We start from the raw sequence: 15,119 nt of genomic DNA, 5'->3' as shown, positions 1-15,119 counted from the left end.
ATTTAAACTGTTAAGATCAAGTTTATCAAATATTCTCTATTCTTTTAATTTTATTGTCATATATATATATATATATATATATATATATATATATATATATATATATATATATATATATATATATATATATATATATATCATCAAAATTTAACTTTTAAATTAAAGAAAAGAAAAAATTATATATCAAAATTATATTTATAAATAGAAAAATACAATCTCAAATCTTTTCACACATTGATGTCCACAATAAATACAACCATGCCACTTCTCTATATGATTAAGCACATTATTGAAAAAAGAAATATTCTTAAACAAATTTTAGTGTTTCATTTATTTTGAAATTAGCAAGATTTCACTTTTAATAAATTAATTTTAAACTTGAAATAAATATATATTTAAATTATTTTAAAAGTTAACAAAGGGGCACCGAATTGGGTAAGAAAAAAAAAGATAGTATTTGGAAATTCCTGTGTAATAACGCTACAAAACTAGGAACTTCGAATGTTTTATTTCGAAATTTGTTTGAACGAGAAATGTTGCACTTTTTAATACAAGAAAAAGGAGAAGTAACTAGAGTGTTGATGAAACTGAAACCGAAATCCAACACACAAAAATGAAAAATCTACCGATGACACTTGAAAGTGAAGGAAATACAAGCAATCTGATCGGACCAGTCACACTGACCAATTCTATCGGGACTCATTGATCGGAGTAGTCCCACTAATTTGTAGGAGTAAAAATACAATCAATTTAATTTCATCCCATTGGATTTGGACAAATCTAATGACCCAGATCCAATTCATCTAGTTTGACTTGAATGATGAGTTTCTTTTTTTCTTGTTAATAAAAAATATTATTTTTTATTCTTTTACATTTCTATAATAGGTTAAATATTAATAATTAATTATTAAATAAAATATAATATGATCCTATAATATTTTTTTATTTCAATAATAATATATAATAATTTTTTATTATTATCCTGATCATGATATAATTTAATATTCATGTATTTTATATATTTTTATTAAATTTATTTACAGCCATCCATAAGTTTTATATTTAATCCTAAAAAATAAGAATTTTCTTAATAATTTATGATAATATCCAAAAATTAATTTATAATAATAAATAATTATATAATATGTATAATGTGATTATTAAAATGAATTTATTTTGATATAAAAATATGAATTGGTCATATTTTATCAGTTATATTATATATAATTTTTATATATATATTAATTAGAATAGTTTAACCACATTAATACGTGATTCACCAATTCAACCTCAGATTCACGGACCCAATATTTCGATCAGTTGAATGGCTAGATCAATTTTCATAACACTATACCCAATTAGTTAAGCTATACGTATTAATATTCATTGTTGTCTTTATTATTTTGAAGTGCAATAATTATCTAGTACAGTTACTTTAGACCGAATGAAAAGTGTCATGTAGGCGAATCCAGCCAGGTACCGCGCCGACAAAACAAAACCACTGAACCTAATTCTATACGTGAAAAAAAACATTAAAGGCTGAGAAGAGCCCACACCTACTTCATGTTTAATTTTAACTATAACAAAGAAAAAGAACTCATTCCCCTTTTCAATTTCACCACCAATTTTTCAGATTAATCATCAAATTAATTAATTATCATAATTGTTCATTTATGCCTTTCGTAACTCTTACCCAAACAAACATACACATAACATTCAGCATTCATAATTTCATAGTCCTACCTTTTTTCTTTTTTTTTTTTCTCTCAACGTTATTATAATACATTTTATTGTTATTATTATTATTACCACAACTCTAAAAAAGGTGGTTGAGTTGATGTTACGGGCATGTTTGGGGTTGAATTACTATGGTAGAATGGAGGAGCTGCCAGGGGCGTTTGGAAGCAGCGCCAGTTTGGCTCTCCGTTTGGGCCAAACAGTCTTTTCCACAGCTTCCCTTCTCTTCATGTGCTTGGATGTTGATTTCTATGGCTACACTGCTTTCTGGTATCTCTCTCTCACTTTGGTGCCCAATTGAGGGTCTTTCTTGTTTTGTCACTGCTCCACCAAATTTCAAGACTTTTCTCAATTTCATCATGCCCCATCAATTTTTATTTTTTAAAAAGGGCAATTTGCAAGTGATTGATTTTTTTTTTTTTGGGGGGGGGGTCCTATGTTTTTGTGATTTGTTGAGATTTTGATGGGTAGAAAATTGAGTTTGGGGGATCATGTAATTGTGTTTGTCATGAATTGTTTGTTGTTGCAGAAATCCAAAGTGATGGAGGATTTATGTGAGTTTGTGATGGGTGTCAGAGAGAAACATGAGTGAAGGGAAGCGGGTTGAGGATTAAAGTCAGTCATATTGAATGGCCATGGCCTATTCAATTAAATTGTTTAGGGCTTGCACACATTCATACCAGTGTGTGTGTGGTTTATTAGCCATTAATCTGCTATAGAAAGAAAAAAAATTACATTTGTAATGGTGAGTCTGTGTTAGTGTGCTACTGATTCATTTTTCCAACTTTCGCATTGGAATTCCTCTATGACACTTCAAGGAGGGTTATTGGAAACATAAAAAACTATAAGGTTCTGATTTTGGGTCTGGGAAAGTTCAGATATTTATCTGTGAAGAGTAACTATATTGAATTGGCCTGTTAGTCCACTGCCATGTTACTGGCCTAAACCATGGAGAAAGTGTAAACATTTTTGGCATTTTAGTAGAAAAAATGAAAATGAATCATTTCAAGTTGTTTTTGTTGAACTGAACTCTTTTGATTCATTGAGTGTATTACAATTTTGCAGGCACTGTTTTTTCCATTTTTCACTTCAGTGTATTAGGATATTTAAGGAAATCAGGAAACAGTATAGAAGTAATAGGAGATTTGTAGAAGATATATTCTAATTATTTAATTAGCTGTAATTTATCCAAATCAGCATAAATTAGGTAGCTATAATCTTGTATAGATTTGTGTCTTTGATAATCAATACACACAAGTATTTTCCATTGTGAATTACTATCTATGAGAGTGTTTCTTATTTTCTAATTGCATTATCCATGTAATGCAATTTCACTGCAATTTGCAACTGTTGGTATGATAACTAAGGCGCTGGCCTAAATGATCTAGATTTTCGCTTCAACATGGTTTGATTGTGATACAAGGACATATTTCTTTGTGAAGAGTTTGTTTATATAGCAAATTTGTGTTCTAATAAAACTTACAGCAGGTAAAAGATTTGGGTATATGCATGTTTTCCCAGTTTTAAAAGTTTCATTGGCAATGTCTTGGGGTTTATCCTGTCTAGCCTGTCTTCTATGCATATGCTTCACTTGAGGTTTTCACCTTTGTCTTTGATTATGCTATTCCACAGCTATTTGGTAACCGTCATGGGTTTGGTAATTCCCTGGAGCATAACACTGTTGGTTGTAGATGCATACTCTGTCTTTATAAAATGTTTACCCCTCCAACGAAGACTCATAATGATCGTCTTTCTGGGAGACATGGTATGCACAATTTGTAACCTAAAGAACTTCAAGTCCTTGTTGTTTCCATACTATACTAATGCACTAATGATATTACAGTTTTTCTACACACCAGATTTTGTCATATCTCTCATTAGCTGCAGCGTGTTCAACAGCCAGTGTCACAGATCTCCTGCTCGATGCCGATCGATCCTATTGCCTGCCAAAGTTGTGTGGTAGATATCAATTATCTGCTGCTATGGCCTTCTTGTCTTGGTTTCTTTCATCAGCATCCTGTCTGTTTAACTTTTGGCTTTTCCCTTCTTTGTAAAATCTATCTTTCTGCTAGCTGTTGATATGTACACCAATGATAAGGGTGCAAATGACGAAGTCATTTGTTCTTGTGCAGATATTTTTTGTTTCCACGTGAATAAAATTATCATGACAACAATGTAATAAGTACTTTTCCAATGCAAGAGAAATACAAAAGTTTCAAATATTGGTTCTCAACTGGTTCCTTCTTTTATATTGTTGAAGTTTTGAACATGATGCTTAGTTGATAACAAAAGAGACTTGTGAGACCGATTGAAATGCAATAAGAGAGTTAACCCTTGATTCAAGGTAAGGCAGCCTTCAGATGACTATAACAATGACAAACTCTTATCCCATTATACGAAGTCAGCTATATGAATCACATGTTGCTATTTGGCTCGGTTAAGGCAGCCTTCAGAACGAAAGAAAATTTGATCAAATACCTTAGCCATGCTTTTTGTTTGTTGCAGAAAGATATATATGGAGGGTAGAGGGTTCTAGTCTATGAACAGGAAATAAATGCTAACAACTATGCACACACTTTCACATTGTCAGTGACATTCTCTTACGCACACTTTCTCACTGTCCTATCTTTTTGAGTTTTGGAGCAGTGGTGATAAAAACAACAGGGTATAGAGTGATTGAATGAACGGGAAATGATTTTTCTGCTCTTTGTATCATATGATTGATGTTAATAAAAATAGGTTGTATAGGAATGGATGGATTATGGAGTTAAATTTCAAGATAATTCTTATACAATAATATGTTTCAGCACATAAGTAGAAAGGAACTCATCTATGACAGACTCTGATATGATGTAAGAAAATAGGTTTGGACTTAATTTCACATTACAAAACTGATTTATAAGGTAAAGATTATTTTTTATCTCGATATTACTTTTAGTCAATGTAAGACTTTAACTTATTTCTTTTTTGCCACAACTATCCTTTATGTTGGACTTTCAACAAGTATACATTCTCTACGGCTTTCTTTCTTTAGTCTCTTTATCTCTTTCTACTTTGTCCTCATTCCTTCATCTTTTATTTTTTTTTATTATTTTGCGCTTTTGCATGTAATTTTCTGGGCTGATGAGGCAGGAGAGAATCTATTTTCTTCCTAACAGCTTACCTTTACATTTCAACCATTTAATATCTTTACTTTCGATTGTTGGGTTACAAGTGTGATGTGAAGTCCCACATTGGGTAGAAGTGGAAAGGTTGAACACCATATAAGTGAGGAGAAGACCCATAAACCTGAGCCTTAAGATTTTGGGTTAGAGTGTGGTGTCAGGTCTCCTTATGTGGTGACTCGTGGTCCACAGGTGTACCCCTCGAATTTCAGTGACGGCAAAATATCAATAATCTTAGGATTGATCCCTAAGATTTTTTTTCTTATTTTTTTTTTCAACTTTTCAAGATAAGAAAAGATATCTTATAAGAATAACTTATGGCACTAGTTTTTAATTTTTTATTTGTAAATTCTAATGATGGTTTATAATGTGTGTCACATGATTTTTTAAAAAAAATTATCATAATTTTTCTAGAAAAAAAAAACTAAAAAAAGGCAAATGGTTATTAGTGATTTTATTTTTAATAGTTTAGTGATATATATATATATATATATATATATATATATATATATATATATATATATATATATTATAGTATATTAATTATCTAGTAAGTTTTTTTAATCATGATTTAATTATTTTTTTAATTTTTAAAATGATATAACATTTTATAAGTGTTTACATAATAATAGATCCAACACTTTAAAATTATGTAAGCACTTATTAATGTATATATTCAAACGCAAATAGCTTATTGATTGGGAAGGACTAAACCACACACAATTTTTTTCAGGGAGTGAGAATGGTAAAAAAAACAAGGAATTAAAAATGGCCAAACTTTTTTTGTGAGAGATTAAAAACAAAAATCAAAATAAAGTTTTTTGATAGTTTAAAAATCACAAATATTTTTTTTTAAAAAAAATACACGGTCCATCAGTCACAGTAATCCATATGGAATGCCACATCACATGCATGGATGTCAGTTTAACGGTCTAAGGTAATCACATGAACTAAAAATAAAAGGAAATTTTTTTTAAGGATCAAAATTAGTCAATTTTTTTAGAGATTAAAAATGATAACCCATATAAAATGACGGACTAAACAGTTAATTAATCCAATAAATCTTTATTAAACTATTTTTCCAAACGGGACAAGGTGTAAATCTGTTAGAAAAGGTGAAGCCGAACCACATTATTAGTTTTTCCATGTAATTCTTTATTAGATAATGTCAGCCAAGTTCCTTGGCAGCATCCAAATCCAATGTGAAGTGCCTCCCTTTCGAAAATATATAAAAAATTCCTGGAAAAGGAATGAAAGCTACAATTTCTTAACGTAATCTTTTTGAACCCATATTTTTATTGCTGGATAAATTGTTACGCAAGTTTCACTAAATAATTTGAGTCTATTATCTATTAGTAGGGCTAGCCAGAGATTTCATTTAATAAATAAACACCTTTGGAAGTACTATCAAAGAACATGTTTATTCTCATCAAGAAAAAAAATATATGTTGATAGCACTTTACTCTGTGGGACGTAGGTTCAATGTAGAAACTAGAAACCCATCATGTCCCAACCTCTTTACCTAGGAGCTAAACATCTCATTTAGCTTCCAAAGTTTCAAACTATTAATTATATCCATCAGGCATTATCAATTTACGCCATCATCGTATAATTGATTCATAATAAATCAATGATTATTCCAATCATGACATGTTCCTCCCTCAACATTCATGCTTTTCTTGTGATAGAGGGACCCTCCGTGATGATAATCATGCTCAATAATGGAGATCATAATCTTGTAGCATTGATGCATCTAGGCTAAATGAATTGGATTTTGAAACAAATTAGTTTGTGGAAGCAAAGAATCTTCCTCACCGACCGGCAATAACACATTCAACATAATAATATATTATGTACTTAAGACATGAACACAAACAACAAACCTTATCAAATGTTATGTCAGTCTATTAGATTTTGAAGCCTCTTTGACGTTTTAAACACATGCACAATGTATGGTGTTTGGTATATCTTCGACCATATCGGATAACATTACAAAGTTGGGCATTGTCATTGCCGCGAAACTTCATTTCTCCTCAACAGATGCAGAAGATACAGACATATATAATGCTAAACCAATTATTTGATCGAATATATTATATTTCTAATGACCTCCAATTTAGACTCAGAAAAAGTATGTAATCATATAAACAATAATATAATATTGTACTTCTGGTACTTTATGGTTATTTATATATTACGACTAACAAGGGAAGTAATTATGATATGCTGACACCAGGAACACGTAGAGGTAAAAGATGTTTATTGGCGTAGTTATTAAAGTATAGATTAGAAAAACATGGGAAGGGAAAACAGTTAAAGAAAAGTCTTAATTTATCAAGGTTTTAATAAGTTGATCAAGTAAGTTAATTAATATCCTTCTTCAGCAAAACTATTCTTATGGTAGTTAATTATACTATATATATCACTTAGATCGTCGACTGAAAAATTTATTTGTTTGTGTCCAGTTATTGGCAAGATTCTAACTCAGCTCGAAGGTTTCATGCTCCTTACTAAAGTTATATCTTGTACAAAAGACGGAAAAATATACCTGAAGGAATTTACTTTTACTAGGTTTTTGACCAAATATATATATATATAATGACGGTGTTTATTTATTTAGTTTACTTTTTCATGCTCCTCTTTCTGCTGCATTAAGGGATTTGACGTTAGAGTATATTTTCGATTGTACAAGAACAGGTTCCGCATTCATTTTTCTGGCATGACTTTTCAGAAGTTTCGTGGTTAAGAAAAATATGGTTCCAGTCATAACTGATCGAGTTCAAATTAAGGGGTAGTAGAAAAATATATTTTTTTACTCTAAATCTCTGTACCAGGTATTGGTCTTATACTCTTATTGAAAGAGGAGAAGCTCACGTCCTTAACATTTCTTTTTTCATAAAAGCATAGAAAATGCTGCTACAGAAAAGGCACAACAAATAACTGAAAGAAGTTTTTTTTTTCATGACCATGCACAAAAGATTTATTTTGTTAACTACAAGAAGAGTTAAGTTAAACAATTAGTCCTTATAGTTTTCAGTTTACACTAATTAAATTTGATCATAGCCCATACTTAACATTTTTCTTAACAGCCAAAACAAGATATAATATCTAGTTAAACCACACATATCACAGCAGCTGTCATAGTTCTTGTAGTTACTAGAATTCTAACAGTACAATATAAAAACCATTAGCCTAGAGCCTCACAGCAAAGCCATGTACATATTAACAACCATTACACAGACCCCTGCACAAATAAGACCCCTTAGCAGATATATAGTGTGTTTAATTTGGATTAAATTCATGGTGAGAAATAATCAATTATTGTTTTTATGATGAAGGCGAAGTAATAAATAATTGTTTCTACTTTTTCATGGTACCACCATGATGATTTTGAAGAGTAGAACTGATTCTAGGTGTTACCCAAACACACTAATAATATCAAAAATAGAATTTGCATACCCTTAAAACCCGAGCCCTACACAATGCAAACTACTCTTATCAGAAATAGCCCATACATACATGATATGTATCTAACCATTTTATTTAATGTGACACTTTTTTAAGTTAGGTGCTTAATTGGGAATAAGTTTTTTTTATAGCAAAAAAATCATGATTTTTGAGAAAATTGATTCCTGAAAATAGAATTAAAATGTGTTTGGTTAGTCATAATATATTTTTTGAGAATTATAATTTCTCTTGTTTTGTTTTGTTACCGTAACACTTTTTTGAGTATATAAGAATTATTTACAATTATAACCTTTAATAAAATAACTTAATTGAATATTTTTTACTCAGATTTTAATTACATGATTTAAATAAATTTATATATAAAAAACATTTGCAAAAAAGAAAATTGAACAAAACTAGATTCAAAATATTTTTTATAAATATTAATTATTTTATTTAATTACGACGTTATTTTACTTGGTTGAAATATTATTATAGCTCATTATCATATTAGATGCTAAATTATAATATTATTCAGAATTGTAATAAAATAGTTGGAGATCTACGTTTTTTTTTTAAATAAAGAAGATAAAGGTTGGACATAAGTTCTAAAAACATTCACTCCGAACATTTTTTTTTTTCAGAAATCTTATTTTTATAAAATTAGATATCAAACATCAAAATTAAGATTCTCAAGAACCAAAAACTTCTCTTAACAAACTCCTAAAAGCAAAAATCTTAAAAAATTTATGGATAAAAACAAAAGACATAAAACATGGACAAAATTGAGGATCTGACTTATTGTAAATTTTTTAAAATAAAAGATTAAATATTTCTATTTTAAAATAAAAAACTAAAATTATGAATTTTTTAAAATAAAAAGATCAAATATCTTTATTTTAAAAATAAAGAAACTAAAATTAAAGATTAAAAAAAATAGAAAACTAAAATTATAATTAAACCTAAAAAAATCACTTTATAGTAACGCAACACTGATTAAAATGACGATTGCTAAAGAGAATGAAAAAAGCAATGGAAAAGGCCAAAATGTTTGGTGTCATTCTCAACAAACAAATAGTCCCTAGATTTCAACGTCGTAAATCAAAACTACGCGGGATCGAGTCTTTACCTGTTTCAATACATGCAAAGCAATGAACCAGTCTACTTCTAGTCTTCTACCAGTATACTTGAATTTAAATATACTTTTTTTTTATCAGTAATATTAATTGTTCATTAAAGTATTTTTTATTAATGAAAAATTTAAACTCATTATCTCTCTTTTTGTTTCCTTTCTCGCTAAGTCAACTTATAATTCCTCAAATTTAAATATACTTATTTTTAGAGTTTAACTCTTATTCTTTTAATTCTTAGTTAATTTTTTAAAAAAAAATTACATGTTTTCTCAAATTTAAATATTATTATTTTTAAATTCAAATATAAATTAAATAATATTTTGTTTTAAATTATAACAATTACTATTTTTAAATTTAAATTACAGAGTATTAATTATTATTGATAAGAGTATGGTATTATATTACAATTCAAATGAAGTTTATTTCATTTTGTGTTCTAACCAATTCTATTATTTTTATAATTATACTCACTAGTACAAAAAAAAAAAACTTTTAATATCAATTATTTTTTTAACCTTCTAAGTTAGTTCTATAGAAAGTCTATTTTTATTTTTAAAACAGCATTACAAGTACAGCTCATCCTTTATTTACAACCTTCCAATTTGAAAAATAGTTACAAATATAGAACCAAAAACAGATATAGAAATAACACAAAACAATTTCATTTCACTATTATATATATAATACTTCTCGTATATCAAAATGCAAACACAACTTTCTTAGAATAATTAATCACAAATCTCTTTTGGTCAAATTAGATTTTAGTTTATCATTAATATAAAATAATTATATTATTATTCGATTATTTCATATCATTTTGAAAAGTCTTCTTATTATAGGAACTATTTAAAATATCAAATTACAATGATATAATTAATGAAAACCTTACAAAAAAAATTAATTTAGACTTATAGGGCCCACAATGACAAGTGCATGCTTCCAAATTAGGGATACACGAAATTTACTACATTATTGAAATTGATGCAACATGCTTTTTTTTTTTAATTTACACTTTTTTTAAAATAATAAGAGCTATTTTTTTTTGTTTTTCAAAGAGAGTATAAGTATATCCTTCACAAGAAATAATTCTATTTGAGTTTGAATATCATCATTATGAAAAATAAAAAAAATTTCTCTAAAAATATTTAATGTAATTCCATAAACAAGACTGAAACTCAATCTTTAATTAAGTTAAAATAATTATGTATTAGTTGATTTATATATTTGATGAGAAAGATTCTTTCCAAAACTTCAACTAAAATTTTGATATTTTTCTGTGAAGTTAATTTTAAATTTAATTCCTATAAAAAAAAGATGTTTTCGGCTTAGTCCCTTATCCACAAAATCGCTTTCAATTTGTTCCCTACTATCAATATTGTGACAACACCTCGTCCATTTGTCCTATTGTGACAACACCTCGTCCAATTCATCATGCACTGTTTGAGATTGATCTACTACTGCAAAAACATAAAATGACCTCCTCATAAATATTAAAAATAAGTAAATAACCATAACCGAGATCTGACTAAAAGTTTTTCATGATCTTTTGATCACCTAAATCTACCTACTTAATTTTCCAAGGGTATTCCATTTCAATAAATATAGACAAAATTGTACTTTTGGTCCTCCGGTTTATTTCCAATTTTAGATTTGGTTTTCTTATAATTTAATTCATAAATTTGGTCCCCCAATTTTATAAATTCCTACAAAATTGGTCTTGAAAACCCGATTTAGACGTTGATCATTAACCTTAGACGTTGACTGTCATGTGTCAATGTCACGTGTCAACGTCTGAGTGGTCTCCTGTAAAGGCTTTATTTTTTAGGTAAAATTGCATTTTTGGTCTCTCAGTTTTACTCCAATTTCGATTTTAGTCCCTTTATAATTTAATTCACACACTTGACCCTCCAGTTTTATAAATCCCTTTATAAATTCAGCCAAATTTCATTACTGGAGAAGCTGTATTTCAAATTTCAAACAAAAATATCATTGTCATACATAAGTCGCTTAAGCAGTCGTATACACATAATACCGCATGGGGGAGCAAAAAAAGAAAAAAAAAAGGTTATTACAGAACCTGTTAAAGTAAGATATCTGAAAATTTCAAACCTAGGTTGGGATTCATGCGCCACTTTCCCAAGTTAAACAACCCTGTAAGTGGGAGAGAGACAAATAGTGATTTTTCTTTGGGTTCCAAGTGAGTGAAAAACTTGCGATGAAAAAGAAGTGCGAAATTTATCAAGACCTACCATGTCTCTAACACCAGTGGCTAAATCATTCAAAAGACCAATTTTGCAGAACAATTTATAAAGAGATTTATAAAATTGGGGGACCAAATATGTGAATTAAATTATAAGGGGACCAAAATCAAAATTGGAGTAAAATTGGGAGACCAAAAGTACAGTTTTACCTACAAAAAATGAAATCTTTACAGGGAATCACTCAGTCATTGACGCGTGGCAATCAACGTCTGAGGTTAATGGTCAACGTCCAAATTGGGCTTCCAGGACCAATTTTGTAGGGATTTATAAGACTGATGGACTAAATTTGTGAATTAAATTATAAGGGGATCAAATTCAAAAATAAAGATAAAGTGGGGGACCAATTTTATAATTTTACCTAAATATAAATGGACCAAATGACGACCATCTAAATAAGCATGCATCCAAGACCTCTCAAAGGATGATAGTTGTATTTTAAATTAAACATTATATTCTTAATTTTATGTAATACACTCTTTTCTATTTTTATTCCTACATGAAAAAAAGTTTCAAATCAGTATCCGTACTTAATTAAGTCGTTTTAATTTGAATCCACTCCCACTGATTTATCTACAACATTCTCCATGATGATAAACCTAAGAACTAAGCCAGTACTTTTTCTTCATGGGGGAACAAGAAGGAAATAATTAGAGAAGTGTTATGTGATCAAGATGTTGGTAACTTGAAATTAATCGTGGTGAGTGAAGCTGTTCGGGGTGGGGAGAGGGAGAGGAGAAACATGACACAAAAGTCCAACCCTTATAGGAAGAACTGGACCACCCTACCATGTGTACACTTCACTATGTCTTAATTTGTTTTGTTTTCCAACGTTTGGACGTCACCTACAAAATTACTCTTTACTATGTCTATAATCTTTTCACTTTGAGTGGAAAATGACGAGGTCTAGTTAATTAGCTTCCTAACACATTGTATGTAAGTTTGAACTTTCACTAGTTCTTTTAAATGAACTAAATATAATTTTTTTTCTGCCAGTACTTTTGAGTATTGTTCAATTCCCCTTCTCTAAATTTTGTTAAACAAGAAAACAAACAAGAAGTAAGATATACATTGATGAATTCATAACTGAGAGCGAATTGAAAAATAATAATTTGAATTAAATTATAAAAAATATTCTTTAATATTACGTCTTTTCTTATACATCAATTACTTATTATTATTAGATAAAAAGTTATGGTATTTTAAAATATTATAAACACTCCATTGGTATTCCTCTATACTGTGCCTATATCTTTGTGGGTTTTTATATCCCTTCCCTTGGGTATTTAAGGACATTTTTTCCCCAACACATAATCATTAATTAATGAGACGCTGAAAAACAAAAATGTACTAATTAATATACTGAGTGATTTAATATGATGAAAATAATAATATGAAGACATTTTGCCCTCCCCTTTGAATAGAATAAATTATTCAGAGTAAAACCTAAACCGTGAAACAACGACGTGCCCACACTCTCTCTCACCTTAGCACCCATTGTCCCACTCTATCTACGAATATGGGACGTTCGAGATTATTACAACTCCACTATATGCAAATTGAAGAACCAAACCAATTAAGCACCCGACACAGTAAACAAAAAGATAAACAAAACAACAACCCAACAAAGCTACAACATGCACATACACAATACGGTACCAGTCCCTCTCTCCGTAATTACCACACTCCCACACTGCATGCACCACAACCTGTCAACAGCCTGTAAAGCCTCTCCCAATGCACGCACAACATTTTTTTTAATTCCTAATCTTAATTTGCTAAAATATAAATGTTCAATTCCGATCAAATTTTGAGTGCATTTTTCATTTTTATAAAATTAAAATGTGAAAATTCAAACATAGACTCTAATAAATCTAAATGATGACTTTTATATTTGATTGATTATGCATATAACCAATGAAAATTCAAATATTTAAATACTGTCTAAGACAAAAAAAAAAAAATAAGACATACATTTTAATTTTGTGAAAATGAAAAAGTTTTAGGTGAAAATTTTAGAAGAATGAATTCTTAATATTATTTTAATATTTATGAAAGACATATTTCATTCCCATTTGGAAAAAAAATAATAAAAATGAAAACAATTAATTGTTATCCTACATGACATCCAAGATGGTCGCGTCTCGCTGGCTCTTTCCTAAGCTAAGACTCCTCCTAGTCCTATTTATATATATTGATATCCATTCAAGAACACAGCGTGTCTCCAATTAAGCATTTGGTTGGTAACATATAGCTACCTTTCTCACGAACAAATTTTGACTCACTGAGGTTTGTTATTTTTATTTCTTCTTTCCATCTCCATGGGGAATTGCTTGTTCAGCTCGTACGAAACGACGACGACGACGGTGAAGGTTGTAGTTCACGACGGGAGGATGGAGGAGTTCTCATACCCGGTGAAGGTGTCGTATCTGCTGCAGCTCTATCCGGCGTGTTTCATATGCGACTCCGACGAGATGGGATTCGACGACGTCGTAACGGCGGTTCACGAGGACGAGGAGTTGAGGCCCGGTCAACTCTACTTCGCGCTCCCGTTGAGCCGCCTCAAGCGTCACCTCCCGCCGCAGGAGATGGCCGCTCTCGCCGTCGTCGCCACCTCCGCGCTCGCCAAATGCGGCTCCCGCCGGAAGCAGATTGTGTTTCTCTCCTCCTGCGATGTAAATACGAAGCCTGGCCGGAAAGTTGCGCCGGAAGGTACGGTCGGTAATAATGACGTGGCGAGGAAAGGAAGGAGTAAAATTGGAGGTAGGGGTATGGGCAAGTTCACGGCTACGTTGAGTTCCATACCGGAACAAGGGTAGTTTTGGAAAGAGATAAAAATATGTGTTCGCTGGTAATTTTTTGTATGGTTGTATATATTAAAAAATAAAAAAGAGGAAAAATATATATTAATTTTTGAACATTGTAGATCTGTTTCATTAAAAGTTTAGAACAACAATTGAATTGAAGTATACGCGTTTGATTAATTAAGAGCGGTGTTGCTAAAGAACTTTGCGAAATCTTACGTGAGAAAACTTAATACAGTTACTCCTATTATACCAACTTCTGTAGCCGTAGTAATTATTTTTCTTCCATTTTTTTTTTACTTTTCTACTAGCTCTTTCTTTGTGTGCATTTATGTTCCTTACACCTCTACCAATTGAGATTTCTTTACAAATTTCGTAGAAGAATGCTCACAAGTCACAGCACACTCTTTAATGCAATTTTTTTTTAACGTGTTCTTTATTATTTATTAAAAATGACTGAAAATTTTTTAAATATTAATTGAGTCTCTTGTAAATGTGGGAAAAATGTAATAATGTCAGCCAATAAGTAGCCAGCTAGTTTGCAATCAAAACCCTTGATGTGTTTTGTTGGGGGGG

The 15,119-nt window shown here is 30.0% G+C and overlaps 2 protein-coding genes across 3 annotated transcripts; both read left to right on the top strand.

Moving 5' to 3' along the window:
- The first annotated feature begins 1,572 nt into the window (after positions 1–1,572).
- Positions 1,573–3,970, top strand: LOC100306215 (uncharacterized). Of its 2 annotated transcripts, none has more exons than XM_006574272.4 (3): positions 1,573–2,007; positions 3,370–3,502; positions 3,581–3,970. In XM_006574272.4, exons 1-3 carry the CDS (start codon positions 1,838–1,840, stop codon positions 3,698–3,700), a joined length of 423 nt encoding a protein of 140 aa, XP_006574335.1. In that variant the 5' UTR covers positions 1,573–1,837; the 3' UTR covers positions 3,701–3,970. The 2 variants fall into 2 exon arrangements, with proteins under 2 accessions (XP_006574335.1, NP_001235528.1); NM_001248599.2 differs by having other exon boundaries at positions 1,832–2,007; positions 3,597–3,937.
- Positions 3,971–13,945: 9,975 nt separating this feature from the next.
- Positions 13,946–14,657, top strand: LOC100809248 (uncharacterized). Its single transcript, XM_003518022.4, has one exon. The coding sequence runs from the start codon at positions 14,061–14,063 to the stop codon at positions 14,556–14,558; it is 498 nt and encodes a 165-aa protein (XP_003518070.2). The 5' UTR covers positions 13,946–14,060; the 3' UTR covers positions 14,559–14,657.
- The last annotated feature ends 462 nt before the right edge of the window (positions 14,658–15,119 follow it).

This window comes from Glycine max, chromosome 2 (assembly GCF_000004515.6).
Source record: "Glycine max cultivar Williams 82 chromosome 2, Glycine_max_v4.0, whole genome shotgun sequence".
In the NCBI taxonomy this organism is placed as follows: domain Eukaryota; kingdom Viridiplantae; phylum Streptophyta; class Magnoliopsida; order Fabales; family Fabaceae; genus Glycine; species Glycine max.
Note: the sequence above shows the minus strand (reverse complement) of the source record. Positions and strands in the feature narration are given on the sequence as shown.